Below are 20267 nucleotides of genomic sequence, written 5' to 3' on the forward strand. Positions count from 1 at the left end.
CCAGGCTCTGAGCTATCGCGACCACAAAACAACTTATAGCCGCGCAGATATAACGCGTTTTGCTTTCTTGCGCCGCATCCCACCAGCGCGCGCCATTCCTATACACGACTAACAAACCAATGTCATGAACAGAATCACGAGACCGCACTCCTAATCCGCATACCGAATTCTCCCCCCTCTATTTGTCGAACGCGGTCGAAATGGTGGCACCAGGCATCGGCGGTCTCGACACGCCGCGCACAAATATTGGCGATGCGACATACCTCAGCAGACAGCCCGACTTCGATATTTCTCAGGAGGCCTCGTTCCAGTCTCCTCCAGCGAAGGAGAACAACGTGCTCCATCAACTGCGCAATGGACGCTCTGGGGGTATCAACCTTCGAACCCCGCGCGGTCGCGGTCCCTTCGCAGACCGAAAAAACCTGCCTGCCGGTCTTGGGGGGGCCGAGTTTACGCCAATGCTCAAGTCTGCTACGCGAAACAGCATCCGCCGTAGGTCTGGCAAAGAGAATGGCGCCGTACCGAACACGCCCGCACTTGGCAGGGTCGACGAGGATATGACACCAATTCCCAACATCGACACCTCCATGTACCAGTCTCGCTCGTTCGTGGATCGTACACCCCTTCCAGAAGCGGACAGCACGAGTACTGCCACTACACCGCTTGTTGTGCTACCGCGACGCGACGGAAAGGGACCTCTCCAGGACGGCAACCAACTGTCGCTTCGAGAGCAGGAAAGCGTGATCGATAAAATCGAAAAAGAAAACTTTGGCCTCAAGTTGAAGATTCACTTCCTCGAAGAAGCCCTCCGGAAGGCCGGTCCTGGCTTTAGCGAGGCGGCATTAAAAGAGAACACCGAGCTGAAGGTCGACAAAGTTACCATGCAAAGGGAACTTCACAAGTACAAGAAGCACCTTACATCGGCGGAAAAGGATCTCGAGAGTTATCGACAACAAATGATGGACCTGCAAGAAAAAGCCAAGCGGAAGTATGCAGACCAGAAGCAGCTGGCAGAGATTGAGCGCTTGCAGCAAGCCCTGGAAGACAGAGAAGCCGACCTTGACGACATGCAGCGCCAGCTGAACCAAGGGCAACAAGACCAAGGCCAAGTGGAAAAGCTGCAGGACGAGATTGGTGATCTGGAAGCAGAACTTCGCGAGAAGGAGCGTTTGCTTGGTGATCAAGAAGATGAAATCGACGACCTCAAAACGAAGCTGGAAGAGATGGAAGACAAGATGAAGGATACCCAAAGGCGGATGATCGAGCTCGAGCAGAATGCGCAGTCCAACGACGCCTTGGAGGAGGCGAAAGATACCATCGACGAGCTGGAGACTAATGTCCGTCGCCTAGAGGACCAGGTCAACGACATGAAAGACAAGCTCAACCAGGCAATCGCAGACAAGGAACAGGCTAAGGGCGACTTGGAAGAGCTTCAAGACGAACTAGCGAACAAGTCCATGGTCACCAAAGGTCTTTCTCGACAGAAGGAAGAAAAGCTTCTGCGGTTGCAGACTGAGCTGGAGGAGGCGGACTCTAAATTCGCCCACATTGAAAAGCAGCTCTCGGATACCATCAAGGAGAACGAAAACCTCAAGACTGCTGCCAAGGAAAGCCTTCGCGAACGCGAAGCCGCCGATCTGGAACATCAGTCTCGACTCGCCAGGATCGAATTGCAGCTTTCCGAAGTGACGAGAGAAAAAGAAAAGCTCAAGAGCATCGCTGAAGATGGCCGTCAAGAGCAGGAATTCTCTGACCGGGAACGTCAGTCGCTGTTGGCTCAGGTGGAGGACCTCAAACATGAGCTGCAGTCTAGGCTGGATGAGAAGAACCTATTGCAGAGCCGCCACGAAGCACTGACGAGCGAGTCTGCCTCTCTACAACGTGACGTGGCACGTCTGCAGAAATCCGTCGATGAGTTGGAAGAAAGTCTTGCCCAAGAACGGGACCATGCCTTGGAGATCGAAAGGGATATCCGTGGTCAATATAGAGATGAGATTGACAGGCTGAACGATGAGATCTCGGACCTCCAGGCCGAAATTCGCGAAAAGGACAACTTGTACGACAACGACAGTGAAAAATGGGAGACGGATCGCCACACTCTGGAGTCAGAACGCAAACGGGCGGAGGAGAAGGCGACCGGACTGGAAAGGACCATCGAGAAGCTCCGCGAAGCAGAAGGAAATTTGTCAACCAAGGAATCCAGACTGCAGGAAGCACTGGAGAGTGAGGCCCAGCGCCACAAGGATGAGCAGGCTTCGCTCACCCGGCAAATCGAGGACCTTCAGCAAAACCTTGAGTCCCGTCAGGCTACGCTCACCGAGCTGCGAGGTGAACTCTCACAGGTCCAAGACGAACTCCGGCAGACTCAGCTGGACTACCAAGCGCAAACGGAGAAGGTTGAAGCGTTGGAGGATGAGGTGGAGGTTCTCCAAACGACTCTGGATGAGGAGTCGGAGCATTCTCGAGAGGAGCTGGAAGCAGCGAAAAGAGAATGTGATACCTTGAGACAGCAACTGGACGAATTGCGTCATGGGGCGGTTTCGGTCTCACAAGAGAGCGCCAAGTCGAACCAAACCATCGACCGGCTTCGAGCACAGCTTGACGAGGCGACATCGCTCGTATCCAAGCTCAACAAGGAAAAAGACTTGCTCCAGGACCAACTTCAGACGCAGATCTCAGAATCTACTGTGCGGGTGAACAAGGTGTCTCGGGAAAAACAGTCGCTACAGGACCAACTTGCCAGCCTAAACCTTGAGATGCATTCTCTGCGCAGCTCATTGGCCGAAGCCAGAGCAGAGCGTGACGAGATCGAGAGCGGGATGAAGCGTATGCATCAAAACGGCGAAGAAACGTTGCGCATTGACCGCGAGCGATTGGACTTGAGGACGTCCAAGATGAAGCTCGACAACGAAGTACGACGACTGAAGGATGAGAATGCCGCCTTGATGGAGCAGATGCAGTCAGTTGAGAAGTCACTAGAGGACGAGATCGAAAAGGCCGCCGAAGAAGAAGATCGCCTTAACCAGGAGATCCGTCAGCTCCAAGCCAAGCTGCGAGAGGTGTCTTCTACAGAAGGCCACGAATCGGTTGCTACCCGGCGCACCATCCGTGAGCTTGAGCGGCGCATTAAGGATTACGAGGACCAGCTAGCACTGACACAGCAGCTTCCTGCCAATGCCGGTGAAGGCAACAGCGAGATATCTATCATCCGCCGTGACCTCTCTACGGCACGGCAGAAGGAGCGGGAATACCTTCAACGAGAGGCAGCCCATAAAGAAGTTGTCAAGGGTCTCAAGAAGCAAATCACGGAGCTGGAGCGGAAAGCTCACGATGCTGAGATGTCCCGACTGATCATGTCTCCTGCATCGTCCAGCCCTTCGGCCAGGAAGTCTGAAGTGTCCGAACTACGGCATCAACTATCTTCGGCACAACAGTCAATGCACGACCTCAAGACCAAGACTCGCGACGCTGAACGTAGAGCCTCGCAACTTGAGCGAGACTTCCAAACACAGCTCGACGATCTGGAGGATCAGAAACTTGCTCTCGAGCAGGCTCTGGAGGACGCTCAGCGAGATGCTGAGGAAGCAGCTGCTCTGCACGAGAAGGCTCTCCGCCGACTCCAGCATAAGCTCGAAAGAGCAGAGCAAGACCGGCAACTCGTGGCCCACGGCCGTCACAACATCGACAACATGTCGTCTTCTGAACGAAGGGATCTCCAGGAGATGCTTCGTAGAACACAAACCGAGGCAGACGCGCTCGAACACGACGTTATCCAGCAGCAAGAGACCATCGACGCATTGATGGCTGCCGAAGGCTCCCTTCGTCGCAAGCTGGACAGGGCACGCAGTGAGCGGGCAGCCTACCGCCTGACCGCAGAGAAGCTGCAAAAAGACATCAGGGACCTCAAGAGGCTCGCCGCGGCCGAGCAGAAGGACCCACAGGCAGTTCGCTTCGCCGACCAGAGGATGAGGGAGACGGACGAGGCACTGGAGACAGTCATCCGCGCCGCCGAGAACGCAGACGCGAAGCACACCAAGGAACTCCGCGGCATGACGCTGCAAATGGAGTGGATGCAGGCGCGATGGAAGCGCGAGGTCAGCATGCGCGCCGACGCGGCGTATGCGAAGAAGTTCTTGCAGCTAGAGCTCAGCATTGCCAACGCATGGTACTTATACACCCCTTCCCCCCCGAAGCCACTGCAGCGTGAGACTAACACTCGAAACAGCAACAAGGCACAACTGCGCGAGCTTGAACAGATCCGCTGCGAGCTCCTCGGCAGCCGCAAAGCCCTGCCGCCCCCGTCCTCGGCACCAGCGAAGAAGCACGGTACCACGGCATCTGGCCGGCCGACGCTCAAGACGGTGGCGACGATGGCACGCTTCATCGCCAGGATGCGCATCTCGGCGCGCGAATGGGCCAAACACGAGGCCACACGCCAGAGGTTAGCGAACTGCGTCGACGAGATGCGCAAGACCAGGAGACGGAAGCAGCTCAAGGTAGTACCGGCGGACGACGTCGTTGCCTGATGGGGCAGCAGGCTTCTCGGTGTCTCCTAGAGGTCCGACCGGGATTGCCAGAACGATTCTACAAGAGCGACCGCCTGTAGGTGTCAGGTTCCGTCTGCGCAACGTTTTCCTTATTGAGCGGCGGCACAACGGAGCTGACGATGCTGCTGCATGAAATGGCGCCCGGCTACTCCGTATACCTAGCTACCCGCACTTCCTCCTCCACGACCACGCCTATGCATCTGCATGAGCAACGATGCGGAACAAGAGTCTTTTATATGTATTGCATGTTTTTGTCTGCATTAGCCTTTGATGTTGTAGCGGCAGCGGGCGGGAACGGAAATGGTACATCGTTTGAAGGGATTGCCACCACCCACTCCTTGGAGTTTTTATCACTTGCCTTGTGGAGAAGGCTCAACAGGCTAGATCATGACAGGATAGGTAGGAGGACGGAAGGGGAGTGGATGAGGATGGACAGGGGGGGCGATTTGAGGGATCGGCGTCTTTGAATGGTTGTGAGCCTATCAAATATTGATACACAGGTCCTCAACTGGCTGGGTTGGCTGGCGTCGAGAGAGAAAGGGAGACGCTGTAGCTTTCCTAATGTCGTTGGTTGGTTGATTGCTTGGATAGGGCAAAGGGTACGGGGAGAAACAGGAGTCTGGTTCATCATGGATTGTTTACTTGTCTGGGTTCATATCATAAAGCACGGCATGATGAATAGATTGCATAGGACATGAACATGGAGAAGCGATTGTCATTCCACGTTAATCGCTGCCAGGGGTGGAATGCCGTAAAGCTAGGTACTTGGGAAGGAGGTGCGTATACTGCTCTCCCACACGCAGGCAATGATGGACACGCCATTCCTGTGACCGTCCAGATGCAGCATCACCAAATTTCCCTTCGAAATTCTTTTTGCTTTTCTTTTTTCTTTTTTTCGTTTTGGCGACCCGGTTAAGGCAAGACAACGAATATGTCATTCTAATTGGACCAAATGGAGCAACAAAAGAGAAAAGGATGAATCAGAATGGCAAGAAAGACAGACTCCACAACCTAAAATAGGAGCCTCCCGCCTAAGGAAGGGAGCCCTCAAACCAACATCAGCATTTTTTTCCCCCGCCAGTCCAACCGTTCGCTTTCCAGTAATGATATTCGTGCCTTACCTAACTCTACCGAGCCTGATGCTGATATTGCGAGGCCGAGACGTAGGGGATTATGACATGTACAGGGCGGGCCGGCCGTTTACACACAGGGTATGATTACAAGATAAACCGAAGGTTGGTGTCTGCAAAGTTAGCGACATGGAACGATGTATGTGGCATTCCTAGGATGGGCGACATACCCAAAGGGTGACTGCATGACAGCTGAGGCTTTTGCGTGTAGCGCGTCGAGAGTTCGTCTCGGATGCTGTTGAGAAGTTGCACATAGCTCTGTTGGGGATTCTTCTTCAAAGCGGTGATAAAGGCCCACGACATTGCGCCGGTGGCTTGAGCAGCGATTGTTGCATCGGCCCTAGCAGTTGGTGTTAGCGAATGCTGAGCCCGACTGTGCATTTTCATAAGGACGCTAGCTGGCAAGGGTTCAGCACCCGCCCGGCCTCTCCACACTCGTGGTCTGAACAGTTCTAACGTGACTCGTCGCTCTAGAAACAAAGCGCGACCGCTGGTAGGTCCAACTTTGATCTAGAGCGTTGGGAAAAGAGATCACTGGCCTGCCTTTGACAGACGCCGAATTACAAGATGTATGTGCCCCAAAATCCAGTTTGGGACATAAGGGAACCCCGACTCGATGCTTTTTTGCTCCCGCTTGTAGAAACGAGCCATCTCACCCGGAGAAGCAACAAACAAGTACTAGCTCGATACAGCAGAGGACTTCCCCCAGGGTATACTTGAAGAGAAATGAGTGTCATAAGGAAAGAAGGGCTTTGCATACGAAGTTTGGTCATCTTTGCTTCCAGACAGCATGACTACGTCGGCGGGTGATGTCTTGGTAGCTATTGTGCGGTTGTATGCATCCTCGCCAGTGGTGGCCTTCTTGAAAAAGCCCATAATGTTGCTTGCAACCCCGCCGAGATCTCCTTGGCTGTATGACGAAATAACGCCGAGAAGCCCTTGGCCGGCTTCCTTGGCAAGATTGGGTTCTTTGAGAATACCCTGGGTTGAGTAAATGTAAGGCAGGTCGAGAGCAGTACCCGAATGGCAGGAGTCGAAAATGGCAGTGAGTCGCACACCAGCCTGTAAAGGTTTCACCATAATTCTATGCATTTCGTCGTCGGTTATATGGCCTGTTTGGCGGAAGTCCACAGGATATATGACTTCGTCATACCCATCAGGCTCATCGCCGTCGAGGTCTTTTGTTTGCCCACCATGGCCTACGGTGGTCAGCTCCTGAGTAGACGTCGCCGCTCCAATACAGCTTACCTGAGTAGTGAAAGAAGAGAGAGTCATTGGGCCTGGCGTCTTTCACCAGCCAGTGCATGGCTCTCAAAAGATTCTGTTTCGTAGGCTGGCTCATGGGGTTTTGCTGGTCATCAGTAAGAATGACCATGTCTTCCCGCTTATACCCAAAACGCTCGACGAGATATGCCGACATGTTCTTGACGTCGTTGATGCATCCGCGCAGTTGGCCGCGCTGGCCAAAGTAGTTGATTCCAATTAGCAGCGCTTTTCTCCGGCCCGTGCAGTTGGAATACTGAAAGGCATATCCGTTGGGCGCGCCGTGCCCGAACTGCTGCGGCGCAGATGGTGGCGGCGGAGGAGCGTGGTGATTTCCGTGCATGTATGCGTTCGAATTCCCCGTCGGTGCACCTGATGAAGGCCTTTTCAGCAACCCATAACTTCCAATTCCTCAGCTTGAGAGCCGGGTTCCCGAACTCACCTGGGCGATTGTTGTAGTTGGGCTGTGGAGGCTGCTGGTAGCCGCCATATTGCGGTTGGGGGGGCTAAAGACGAGTTTAGCTGAAAATAGTCCGACAATGGTGGTGACCAGCCGTACCTGGTTGTAACCATAGGGCTGGGGCGACGGTTGTTGGTAGCCGTATCCTGACCCTGCGGGAGGATATCCGTTGTACCCTTGCTGCGGAGGACTTCAAGCCCTCAATGTTAGCATCTGAGCGCGCAGGGCGAGGGGAGGTTGGCGATCGCACGGGTAGTAGCTGCCAGAAGGCGCGTATTGTTGCTGAGGTGGGCCGCCTTGATATCCTCCATATTGACCTGGGTATCCTGACATCTTGTCGCGTCGATAAGACTGTAAACAGACTCGGTCTAGGGGTATTGGGCGACCAAAGGCCAACACGGCGTGGTCGTGGGAGGATGTAGCTCGATGGAATGGTGTGAAAAGATAGGGATGCCAATAGCAGGAGCGTTCGGGAGCTGATCTTATTTATATATGGGCGAAGACGACGGGCATCTGGTTGTCGCGAGATCGAGAGACAGCGAGGAGAAGCGAGGGGTGTAGAGTTGAGGTACAAGTGGGGGATGAGAAGGCGCGTGCTTAGGTCTCGAGGCTAGTTCGTTGAGCGTAAGGACAAAGTCAGCCTTCCGGGAGGGCGCAAACAGCTTAAGCAGCGTGGGCAAGTTTGTCGACACGAGGATCGGAACCAGGACAAGCTAAGTAACTATGTTAGACCAGCAAACGGATCATGCAGCAAGGGTGGGTTAGGGACCCTGCTAGCTGACACCTGGTGATTAAGAACCGGGCTCTCGGACGGATTTGGGGTAGGAGTCGTCTTGGGCGGATGAAGAGAAAGAATGAAAGAGGATCAACGGTACGAAGCAGTCAATTGAGTAGCTAGCGCAACAGAAAGAAGGTGTGAGTCGGGGTGGCCGTAGTAGAAAGGGCAACGATACACTGCGCCCTTGAGTTGTCGGAGCTGAGGCGAGCGAAAAGACTGACGGGTAGTAAGCGGAGCGTTCGGGTATAGGAAGCGAGGAGTGAGGAATGCAAAGGTAAAATGTGCTGGCGGAATGAGGAGGAGGAAGAGGAGAAGGAAGAGGAGGAGGAGGAGGAGGAGGAGGGCAAGGAACCACGAGATGCGCCTCGGCGTTGCGGCGGTGGAGGGGTTGATTCGAGTTTAGGTTACCTACCTGCCTACCTACCTACCTACCTACCTACCCACCTACCTACTCAGTAGGTACCTACCTACCCTCTCAATCGTTTGGCGGGGGTTGCTGACGTGCGAGAAACAAGGCGAGGTACACAAAGATGGAGCAGCTAACAACCTAGACTACGTAATGTCGGGCCCATCGGGCCAGTCTGTCGCAGTCGCCGAGGGAGGCGATGGCATGTGGCAGAGGAACGCACGGTGGCTATTGATTGGGCTTAGACGGAAAGGACGGCAGACGGCAGACACGGCCTCGATGGCCAAGAGCCTTTTGCTAGCGGAGGTGGATCCGAGTACTTGTTTATCAAACCCCAGGTCGTGTGTTTCTTAAGGTACACCAATATCTACCTACCAACCTACCTCCATAGACAGGTCACTGGTCTTAGCTAAGCAGATACAACGGCAAGGCCAAGAAGGAGAAGAAATAACACACCACAGAAAAAAAAAAAGGGTGCAGATGGGCATCAATCATCCATGTGCACGGACCGACAATCTTTAGGTCCGGTGAGAGCCGAGAGATGGGCGCAGAGACAATGACGCTAAGCCTCACCAGGACGTTCATCATCAATAAACTCCTGCGGTGCCACTATGCAATGCCGCGTCCCTGAGAGGGCACCTACACACATTATTATGTATCGCCAGTCGCGGATGTATGTGTGTGCAGGTGCGTGCAGGTATGTGTCCTGCCCCAGTCACCCGTGACCTGGCTGTGGTATTCTTATGTACACCATACTAGGTACCCAACTGCTAACCTACCTACCTGGTAATACCCTGGTACCTAACACAACTCCCCACTGTACCGGATAACCAGGGTTCGGTTCCATTGTTTCTGCCCTGCCATGTGCGACGGTTAGACTCTATGTACTCTGGCATCGTCGTCATTTCTCTGGTCTTGGGCCGACGAGTTTCCTCTATGCCAATCTGGATACCTACCACATACATAGTAGGTAGGTACGCTACCTAGCTTGGTAGGCTCGCGCACACCTCACGTCTACAACGTCGACGGCGATATCAATTACTTAGATACAGATACCATCCTACAGATGCAGAGCCGTTGCATTCCTTTTGCGATCCGCACCGCCATCAGCCGCAGCGCCACACCCACCCCCCCACGTTTGCGTAACTTTTGCCAAAACCCAAACTCCACGTTTCCAACTTAATCAACCCCGACCTGGACCGGCCAGTCGGTCTCGGCAGAAGTCACCAAAACAGAATAGTATCCAGCACACCTCCAAGTCGCGCGTGAAACACCGCCTTGCCCTCCTTTGAGGTTGCTTGCATGCATGCATGCCTACCTCAAATCGGCTCCCCTACATTCCTTACGTCCACATACCTGGATTGCCTACTGTACCGGTCAGTACCTTGGCCTGACGACGACGACGACGCTTAATTAACCTGGGTTCCTTGACCCTGCTTGCTTCTGCTCGAATCCCCACCCAGTCCCGCTGAGCCTTCACCCCTGGTCCAGCTGAGGGATTGTCGCGAGCGATTACCGATCTACGGCCGTCAGTGCGAAACGACATACCGCTTAGACACCGTCTCGCGTCAATCGAGCCATACATTGAGCTGGCTTCACCTGCCTCCAACAACATCAAGATAAAAACGCCTTGTGAAGTTGCAAGAGTCAAGACTGTGTTTCGGCGGCCGCCGACCGCCACTGCGTCGTTAGGCCATTCCGCCCCGCAGTAGTGGTTGAGAGGTTCTGCTTAAAAATAAAATAAAATAAATGACATGGTATTATCGGCTCCTGGTCCAAATATCTGCTCCCAAATTCACATTCAGGCCCATTGCTGTCTCACGGGGCTTCCTGGTGCGTGATCTAGCGGAGCGTGGTGTCGATAGCGACGGATGCTGTTCCCCTAGTTGGCCGGTTCCTCCACTCGGCCCGTCGCCTCTAACGCCACAAGAAATAAAGATGGGTACGATATCTGTGGTTGACAGGAGTCAAAGTACGCACCCTATTAATCCCCGATCCAAAAGAGGTAAGGTGACGGGAATGCCGATCACTGTGGCGCACCTGACCGACAGGGGCGGCACCGGATCACGGCGAATGACAGACAGTCGTTCCTCCGTCCTGGCCCTTGGACCCCTTGCTCGGAGCGAGAAACTTGGGGTCCAGAAGCAACACCGCTGGCATATGCACAGGCGGTATCCAGACCTCGAATCCCAACCGCCCGTCTACTGTCTTAGACACCGTCACTCGCACAATATGTGTGAGCTTTTGGCGTCTTGACCACTCATCACACCGAGTTGCACACTCGAGATGCCTCCATTCCCTAAAGACGTCTCAAATGCAATGTCTCAACGACCTGAGAACGTGGCTACAAACCCCAATGGCGATTGGGAGACCTCGATAAATCTAGAGAAGCCATGCCTACACTACAGAAGACGTCATCTTTGCACTAGCAACGCAACAGCAGGCGCGGTGCAGTGTCTCTGAGCATACCGGCGGCTATTACCGTAAATGGACGCTTGTCCGATGGATTGGACACCAGGCTACTATGTTACGAGAGGGCGCCGACGCGAGCCAAGACTCGACGTTGGCGAGGCCACACAACGTTAATCAAGCCTCTGGTACCAAGCCTCTGGCACATGGCGGCACGGCACGGATTCCCTGGGGCTGCTTGAACAACCAATACCGGATGGTTCACTCCTAACCGCGTGCAACACCTTGGAGCATTGAGTTGTACCGACACCCCCGTGGCCTTGAGATATCCCTTCCTTCGATATTAGACAAGGCATATATGTTGTCTAGCCGACTCCGAGATGTAGCGTGCGTGCCTGCATGAAGCCATCCCAGCGTTGACAAGCCACGTGGACCCTGGCCCCCATCTGCTTGCTTGGAATTCTAGTATCCTCCCGCATTCCGGCCAAATCCAGATCTACTCGGACCAGATTATGCGCTTCCCAAAATACCCCGAAGCCACGTCTCGGAGCAAACTTCCCCTAGGAGACTCACCGGTACCGCTGCATATTAGCAGTGGCTTCCGAAGCCCGTGGCAGACACTATCCCGGGTTGCAATGCAGTCGCTTCCAACACCATCGGCTTGGCACCCACTCCCTAGAAATCCGGAGCGTTTGCCTTTTGCACCGGAGCAGTGATTCTGTAAAAATAGAAGCGTTTGGAGGCTATTGCGTCTTTTGTTTGATTTTGAACACCCCAACGCGATTCCATGAGCCCATGCCCCCCCTTTACCCAGGGTCATGAACCATCCGTGACTTAACCACGCTGGGAATTTGCTGCCAGGTTGTAATCAATTACAGCAGTGTGGCGCCGTGGAGAATGCCAAAGTATGCGACAAGAGCGAAGCAAATCGCGCAAGCTCCTCCAGGAGCGGTCCTAGGATCGGGCACCGTCGACCAGTCGAACCCCGCCACCTGGTCGTCAATATCTTCGTTGGTGCTCGAACATTGGGGATTCGACAGATAACCGTGGCCGCTCAGACCCGGAACCGTCTAACTGGCGGATCACGAGGATGGGGGGCCCTTCCCTGCTCTCGAATGCCGCAGACACGATCTCTCTAATCCACGTGCAAGTGCGTCGTGCTCTTTGGCTTCCGCTATGAGCTCGGCGACCAGTATGGCCTATCGAGAAAACCTCGGCCCCGGTTGCTGGCCACTTGGTTGGGGATCATATTATGAAGACCACGATCCAACACGGCCAGAGGCCGGGGAGGTGCGGCGCGCTGCCGAGGCAGCCGCCCATTCAGGTTCGAGCAGTCTGTTCGATACCTTCCCGCTCTGGTCGTTTGACCTGGCTGGCTTAGCATACGTCGGGGAGAAAAGCCGCGAGTCTGGTTCGCTGCCCTTCGGCCGTGGACGGCAAACCTCTCTGTTGTGCCAAGCCTGGTCGGGAGGTTCGATACGGTGGTTCCAAGGCCACTTTCACAAAAGTTGCACGCCAAGCTCGAACCAACGAGAAGTCTTCTATCGTGTTTTGCCACCCAAAGATAAAGGTTGGCCCGTCATCTATTCCCATCAAACTGTCGCCAGAGGTATGATATCCTGGGCCGGGCTCGCAAATTCTACACGCAGTCCCAGAGTCAGAAAGCTGCATAACTTCGTCATCGAGGGAAACGGGTACTTGTTCCAAGATAAAGCCGGCAGAGGGGAGAAACAATCGGCGCCTAGCATGTGGCCATGCAAACTCGGCTCATGCCGTGATATACTATAGGATCATCGGGTCCTTTCAAAGCATGGGGCCAGACTGCAATAGAACAACGCCACGGATAATCGCCATGACCTGGGGAGGCACTTGGTTTATTGAAAATCATCTTTGTACAGCAGCCACGTAGGCAAACTAACGTACCCAGAAAGGAAATCATCGGCTTTAAAGGATGCTCGCTAGTCGACAATGCTTTACGCACCAGTCATCTTGACATCCTCTCCTGTCTTCTCGGCCGTTGTCTCTTCCTTTCTCATGAGCCAGGCCATCAACGACCAAACCAACTTCATGGCGTCAAGACGCTGCTCCAACACGAAAAAGTCGTACCAGGGACTGCGACGCGCTTCCAACTGGCCCCAACTGCGGTGGACGCCACCCTCGTCCGCACCTTCAAGTACTTCCAGAAGGCGCTCCGGCACACGCACGCGCAGGATACTGATGTGGTGGAACAGGGAGCTAATAACATAAATGTCGTCGTAGCCAGCTCCTTTAACCTTGCCAATGGCCTCGTAGCGAGTCTTATGGTCCCAGCTGGCCGAGGGTGGGCGGACCATACGGTAGTTGTCGTAGATGGACATGTTCTTGCGCGGTCGCTTACTGGCGGGCTGTCCCGTCCCGGCGTTGACGTTGTCCTTGTCGCCCTGGATGGCATCCCTCTCAACCTCGCGGCCGATGGGACCTCCAGGACCTCCCCCCCAACGGGGCTTGGTAGTCCACCAAGCACCATCACCAAACCGCTTCTCTGTCTTGCCCTCTCTCGCACGATGCTGTGCCGTGACGAGGGCAGCTACCAGCTCACGTGCCAGATCGATGTCCTGGTCGTTTTTGCTTTCAAATGAGATGGTTGCGCGGGCAGAGACGGCGGCCAGAGGACCTTCCACCACACCTTGCCGAGCAGCTTCGCGCGTCCTCGGGGTGCGGAAGATGAAGATACATCCAGAAGCAAAGTAGGAGCTTCTCGGGGCCTGAGGTTCAACCTGATGCTTGGACGGCTGCGAAGGCGGGGGTGCGGCCGTAATGTGCAGACGGGGCTCGGTTCGGGGAGCGGAAACGTTGCAGCCAAAGTCATATGCCACGAGCTTCAGAAAGGCTGTCAGAAGGCTCTGGCGACACTCGCCAGGCATCGATGAACCGGCCGAGCTGCGGATGACACGTTGGTAGGCCGGGGTCGACGGGTTGGCCCGCTCAGACTTGTCCGTATCGACGACGGTCTTGTCTCCATCCGTCTCTCCGTGGGGCTTTGCGGGGTTGGAAGTATCGTCCCAGTAAGGAGTGAAGGCCTCGAGGCATCTGAAAAACTCGTACGAGTTTCCAAGGCGTGCCTGCTGTTGGCCCTTGGGGGCGGGGATGCGCCTTACTGTTCGGAAGGCATCCTCATTGGAATGAGATAGCTCACGCTTACGGTCGAGGTAGGTCTGACAACCAGGAGACTGAACGCCGTTGTTCAAAAGGTTGCGCGTCTCTGCATTCTTCTCACTTGCTTCATCTGGGGAGAGCTGGTCCCATCCCTCAAAGTCGGGCAGGCAAGCCGAGTCCGGGATCAGGTCTGCGGGAGGGACGTCCGGGATGAGGTGTACGCCCAATGCGTTGAAGACGGCGGATGTGACGTCTCCGGGGCGATATACGCTTTGCAAGACCGAAGTCAATGGCTTCGTTTGGCCGGCAGGCGCCAGGGGGGCATGCAGCTGGGGTCGGCTCTGAGGAAGGGTGACGGGCGTTGGAGGGGGCACATCCTTCGGATCGACCTTGACACCTGTTGGCAGATTTGCTAGGGGACTACTGTTAGGATGACATATTCTTCCATCTCTCAAAATAAAGGCGTGTGGGCGTGACAGCGGCTTCGACGGTACAAGACAGGAGCGACGTGTAGGAGGGTAAGACAAGACGCCGAGGGTTTGATTGGCTGAAGGCTGGATCAATGATATAGGTGATGACCTCGGACGGCGGAGGCGGATGGGGCCGGGCCTATGCGACCGCGCGGGCGGGCCGCCAAGCAGGAAGCGCCAAAGAACGGGAGTAGATCAGGCAGGCTGGCACGGGGGGAAGGCGTTCCCGTTGCAGGATCGCGAGGCATGGCATGCTTGCGTGCGAGGCTGAGCACCGACGAAGCGTTGAAGGCGTTGCACGACGGATTGGGCGGTTAGAGGAACAGAGGAGATATGCCGTTGAAAGGGCCATGAAGCAAGGAAAGACTGGGAAGGGCACAGGCATCTCGGACAAAGGAAGAAGGCGAGGCAGGGCCGTCTGCTGCGTCGCACAGATGGAGGAGAGCCGCTGGCATTGATTGGACCAAGTGGAAAGGATGAAATTGTCAACTCACCCAAGGCGGGATATGTGCCAAACATGGTGTTGTGAAGGTGCCAGACAGGTTTTCTGGTTGTGTTATGGGCACAACAATGATATTGTGCGTCGACGGGCCGTGAGATTAATAGGTAGAGGGACAAATTGTGGTACTGTCAGCGGTGGTGGGAATGGCGGTGGTGGGGAGAGAGGGTGGGCGCGCGAAAGGCGAGCGGGGTCGAGACCTGGTTAATTCTGCTGGAGACATATGGATGGAGAGAAGAAATCCGTATCCCAACTTCGGCTCAGTTGAGGGACATGGTTACTACTCGGGTCGATCTGACTTGGTACGTCGCGACTGGCCTCGCCCTCTCCTTTTCGGGTTGGGGGAATCAAGGAGAAAAGAGGGCAAAAGCAAAGAGGAGAATGGAGAAAAGAAAAAAAAAGATCTGAACAGAGTGTAGACGAGTAAAGGGGTAACAGGAATCCAATCCGACCCCCGAGATGGCATGTCGGAAGCAAGCAACGCAACTTGCAAGCATGCAACCCGAATGAAGCCGGCTCGGGGACAGCGCTGCAGTGACCTACCTGCCTTGTCAGTCCTAAGGGAAGGCGAGGTGGGCGAGATGAGGAGCTCACAACAGAGGGCCGCAGAAGCGAGAACTTGGCGGCCGTTTCTGTCCGCAACCGACTGGTAGACGGGTGGTTGGTTGCTTGGGTGCCTTTGGGCGGCGCGTTGAAGGCGTTTCCCAGGGTTGTTTGTTGTGTGGTGCTGATCACAGCCAGTTGGGCCTTTGTCCTGTTGGACCGAATGGCCAGCGGCCCACATGTGCGATGCATCGTTGCTGCAACTCGGTCGGCGCTGGGGAGGGAAGCAAGCTGTGTCCTAGTCTCCGACTTCCAGCCGCCAGTATCCGTACCACAAGCTCTAACAGTCGGACCCCCTGCGTGCGGTGGGTGGGGTGGGCTCTTGTCCGGCTGGCCCCCCCGACTCCTTCTTGTAACGGCTGCGGAGAGCGGTCGATGTTTCCGCGAGGGGCTTTCCTTCGACGTACCCACCCTGACTTACTAAGGGACCTCGGTACCTACCGCTGCTGAATCGTCCGCGGATCGGATAAACATGGCGGCGGCGTCTCCATCGTACGGCGGCGGCGTACCGACGGGGCGGGTATTCGACATTCCGGGCACTGACGCCGACCGCTCCGTCGCATGGCGAACCTGGCATGGCCCGAAGAGGAGGGCCGTCGGCCGAGCGAGTCAGCATCCCACGGGCAGCCGAAACCTTACGAGCGGCCAAGCCTAGGTATTGGGTATCCGGCCCGCCCGAGATCTGTCATTGACGTCTGTCTACCTCCGTAAGCTGAATCCCTTTTGCATGCTAGGTATGCCGCCCTGTACGTGTCACCGTTCTGCCGCTCCGATCAAACTTGGGCCCCTAGCGCGAAGTCTATTTGCAGATTGCCCTCCTCGCCTACCGTGTTCCGACCCAACTGGCCGGTGCCGCTCCTGTGTTTCGGGAGAGGGATGGATCCAGTTGCCTCTCGTGTCAGCTACAGAGCGGAGTGCATACGGTATACCTGCCCGCCTGCGTGACAACCTGAGGCAACCCACATGGCGAGGATGCGTGGCTCTTCAACGGCTCGTTGCCCTTGAACCATGATGCCTGTCTGCCTGCCTGCCTAGGTAGGTACCTACTAGTTTATCTACCTACGCCTCCGATTGATGGCGGCCTCGGTGGCCGTAGTGGTGGTGCAGAAGCTTCCCGCAGGGGGGCTTGACGTGCAGACGTCTTTTCTGTGGTGCAGCATGTTGATCCAACTTTGATGTTAAGCTCTGCTAAAACTAAACATAAACAATCTGCGGGACGGTAATAGCATTGAGTAGCCTTCATAGCCGTTTCCTACTTTGTTTGCTCTTCGAGTCGCCCTCCCATTCCCGGCGGAGGTCCAAAGTAGGTGACTTATTACCAACACCGAGAAACACCGTGCTGTTCCTCCTTGTTTGCCTCCCAGTTCATTCTCGTTGTGCCAGGTCACCTGCCTCGCCTTTGTCTGCCCAGGCGGGCGACCTTACGTAGCGCCAGACTTACTCGCCCTACTCCTTCTTGACACCACCCAGGCAGACTCTGAGCACAAGCACACCCAACACACAGACGTGAGAGCGCACCGGTCACGTACGCGTAACCCTGTTTCGGCAGTCTTCAAGCCCAGGGGAAGAAAGAAAGAAAAATCATGACAAGAGGGAAGCTAGGTACACCCAATCCACCCAAGGCACGGCTGGTTCTCGACGCACGTTCATCTCTTTCCCTCTCGCAATGTTTGGTGATTGGGCACTCGGGCAGCCCGCCAAACCGTCCGATATATATGACAACTTTGTCTTACATGGAACTAACTAGTCTCATCACCACGAGAGCCAATCGCTTTCTGGCCATCACGAAGCATCGAATTTGACAGCATACTTGGCATCGCCTACCATTGCCTTATTGAGTTTGTATTGCTGTCTTGCTCGATACGGTCCCGACTGCCAACCCGCAAGATATTCCGTGACTTATTCCCCGATGACCCTGTAATAATAGTTGGCCATCGAGTTTCACTCTGCCTTTATGGTTGTTCGCCTTTGTTTGAAGATCTGGGGATCCTGCACGCGATAAGATGCACGTAAACATGACAACGGCCCATCATTGCATCAACACTGCACTGCACTGCCTTGGGAGCGACTCGGCTGGCCTGCGAGCCGGCCACCCGGAACGGAAATCCCTTCATCGTGTGCATCTATCTACCTATTAGAAGGGGGTTGGACGCCAAACTGGACCGACCGAGACCCTCCCGGTTTTGTCATTCTTTTTGTTTCTTCTCGTTTTCCCATGATAAGTGCAAGCCGAACCCTGGTTGGGCGGCAAATGTGGCGGTAAGAGTTTGACGAATGGGCTGTGCAATGAGCATGTCAAGCCGATATCCGAGACGTGCTTACAAGACGGTACCTAGGTAGTCGAGATTCTAGGTATTCTTGATCCCCGGCACCGGCGCGGATAAAGGGCAGGCGGCCGAGGGCCCAGCGTGTCAAGACGCCTTCGCGTGCTTCCAGGGTGCAGGAGGCCTGTCAGTTGATCGACCAACCAGCAGCCCCCTGAGCGTTTGATGTCTCGGTGGGGGGTGGCGAGAGAGAAGAGGGTCATGACCAACAAGGCGTGGTTCTTCTCCCAAACGGGTAGCGGGATGCCCTTCGCTTCCGTGTGCAGGCTAGGTAGGTAGAGCCTGGGGGCAGCCGTCCCAAGCACCCACTTTGGGTGGTTATGCCACGAGGCCGAGAGGCCAGGGTCCTGCCTGTGACGAAAGGTCTGTGATGCTTGGACTCTTACAGCGATATGTCATGCGCTATATTGGACGCCCGTCGTCTCACCACATATCTGTTTGCGCACCTTTGCCTGCCTCGACTGTCTTAATTCTCACACTATCAGAAGCCGTCCAAATCGCTTGCGGCTTGGCAAGCAAACCATGCTGCGGCGACCGTGACTAAGGATGGGGGGAAGAGAGTTGTTGCAGCTGAGCTTCTGACGATGCAAACGTGCAATTCCAAGCAAATACCTAGTCCCTTGCGACCTTTGGTTGGCCGAGACCCTTCGTCCTCAAAACATCAGGTGAAGCAACACACAATGGAGCTTGGCCGAAGAGGAGACGAGCGTGAAGTGCCATCGAGGAGGCTTTCCGCCAAGTGTACCACCGACCAGGTGGCCATGAGAGAGATTCTGGCAGATGAATGAATGGGCGACGTGTCCGCAATCAGGTCGACTGGACCGCGTGGACAAGGACTCGGCTCCTCGGCCCCGCTTCGTGGATACTGTTTCTTGTTTCGTGCAGGCCTGCGCGCGCGCAGCACAGCGGTCTGTCCGTACGGCACTGTCTCATGTGACCGGAAGAGGAGCGAGGTGCTTTCTGGCCAGTGGTCGTGGCAGGGCTTCTCCGGATTTCCGAGCGATAAGAGGGACAGGCTACCGCGGTGGGCGGCCCGCATCTTGTTTGAGAGATGAAAGCGGACGGGGCGTACGTCCAGTTTAGATTGGATGCTATTTACAGATGACCTTGACGCTCACGAGGTGGACCGAAGAGGTGAAGGCCCAAAGGGAGCGGGCGAGGTCGAGGAGAGAGGGGAAGCTGAGAAGGACAAGAGAATGCCTTGCCGGGGATTGAGGGTCACATGGCTTGCAGTCGGCCGGAGATGTAAACTCGAGATGGTGTACATGATGGTAGGCGATGCGCGCGGCTGGCCAGTGGCAAGACACATACATGCACACTACCTACCCACGGCGATGGATGAACACGATGGGTGACGACGACGATGGCAAATGGCGGAGGAGAAGGGTGTGACCCTGAGGGGATGGGACGATGCCCAGTGGAAGCGTCTCCTTGGAGCTCAAACTCAACTCAAAAAAGGAAGATGATGTTCCGGGTGGAGGCGAACAGACGAAGGAAATAAAGATGTTATGGTTTAGACGTTGGCCTACCTGGGTACAACGAACTCTTGCGGAAGCGTAGGTAATGGCGTACGTCAGGTCCCTGACCTCTGCAGGTGTTTCTGTCTTGTGGCCGATTCGGGGCCAGAGAGCGGGTCTCATGCAGGGGTAGAAGACGCCAAACAACCCGGCCGGGATCCGACGGGTGCCGTGAACTCCAAATCTGTGTACACTACCTTTCTATCGGGCTTCCATTGCTGACGATGACTTGGAACAGATGGGAACACCCAAGTGTACCCGGTGTACGGATATTGCACTGCGTATGGCAAAAGACGGACAGGCCAGGCGTGGGGGAAGGGGCCTCCTCAACGCACCTTTCGGGGCTAAGCTGTCGCAGATCTGGCGGGAGGAATGAGATGCAGCCATTCATAATCGTCCGTTCCTCAAATCGGTTCCAATGGACAAGGCTTTTTTTTTTTCTTTCTTTTTCTTTTCTTATTTTTTTTCTTAGTTTCTCGAGTATCTAGTGCATAGGTAAACTACCTGTAGGTACGCTAGGTACCCTAAGGTGCCTTAGTTTAAAGTGTCGCCAGAAAGGGAGGGGGTGGGGAGGGGAGCTGGGGACCCCTGGCCTGGAACATACTCGGCAGCGGGTTTGTGTGCGTCAGGTGTGTTACAGACCGGGGGCTCGCCGGTTTTTGGTGCCACTCCCATTGTTCAGAGCCGATGAGGAACGTCAAGGGAAAACACTCCAACTTGAGCCTC

At 55.2% G+C, this 20267-nt stretch overlaps 3 protein-coding genes across 3 annotated transcripts; 1 reads left to right on the top strand and 2 right to left on the bottom strand.

The window, feature by feature from the left end:
• Positions 1 to 200: 200 nt before the first annotated feature.
• Positions 201 to 4526, top strand: GLRG_06768 (microtubule associated protein; the record flags this gene model as incomplete). Its single annotated transcript, XM_008097622.1, has 2 exons — positions 201 to 4165; positions 4226 to 4526. 2 exons carry the CDS (start codon positions 201 to 203, stop codon positions 4524 to 4526), a joined length of 4266 nt encoding a protein of 1421 aa, XP_008095813.1.
• Positions 4527 to 5764: 1238 nt separating this feature from the next.
• On the bottom strand, positions 5765 to 7733 carry GLRG_06769 (caspase domain-containing protein; the record flags this gene model as incomplete). The annotated part of the gene is made up of 7 exons (XM_008097623.1): positions 5765 to 5790; positions 5848 to 6017; positions 6438 to 6876; positions 6926 to 7312; positions 7383 to 7446; positions 7500 to 7590; positions 7651 to 7733. The coding sequence occupies 7 exons, from the start codon at positions 7731 to 7733 to the stop codon at positions 5765 to 5767; spliced, it is 1260 nt and encodes a 419-aa protein (XP_008095814.1).
• A 5233-nt stretch (positions 7734 to 12966) lies between these two features.
• Positions 12967 to 15117, bottom strand: GLRG_06770 (uncharacterized protein; the record flags this gene model as incomplete). Its single annotated transcript, XM_008097624.1, has 2 exons — positions 12967 to 14540; positions 15093 to 15117. 2 exons carry the CDS (start codon positions 15115 to 15117, stop codon positions 12967 to 12969), a joined length of 1599 nt encoding a protein of 532 aa, XP_008095815.1.
• Between the last annotated feature and the right edge of the window lie 5150 nt (positions 15118 to 20267).

The sequence above is a fragment of the Colletotrichum graminicola genome, assembly GCF_000149035.1.
Source record: "Colletotrichum graminicola M1.001 genomic scaffold supercont1.27, whole genome shotgun sequence".
NCBI classification, from domain to species: domain Eukaryota; kingdom Fungi; phylum Ascomycota; class Sordariomycetes; order Glomerellales; family Glomerellaceae; genus Colletotrichum; species Colletotrichum graminicola.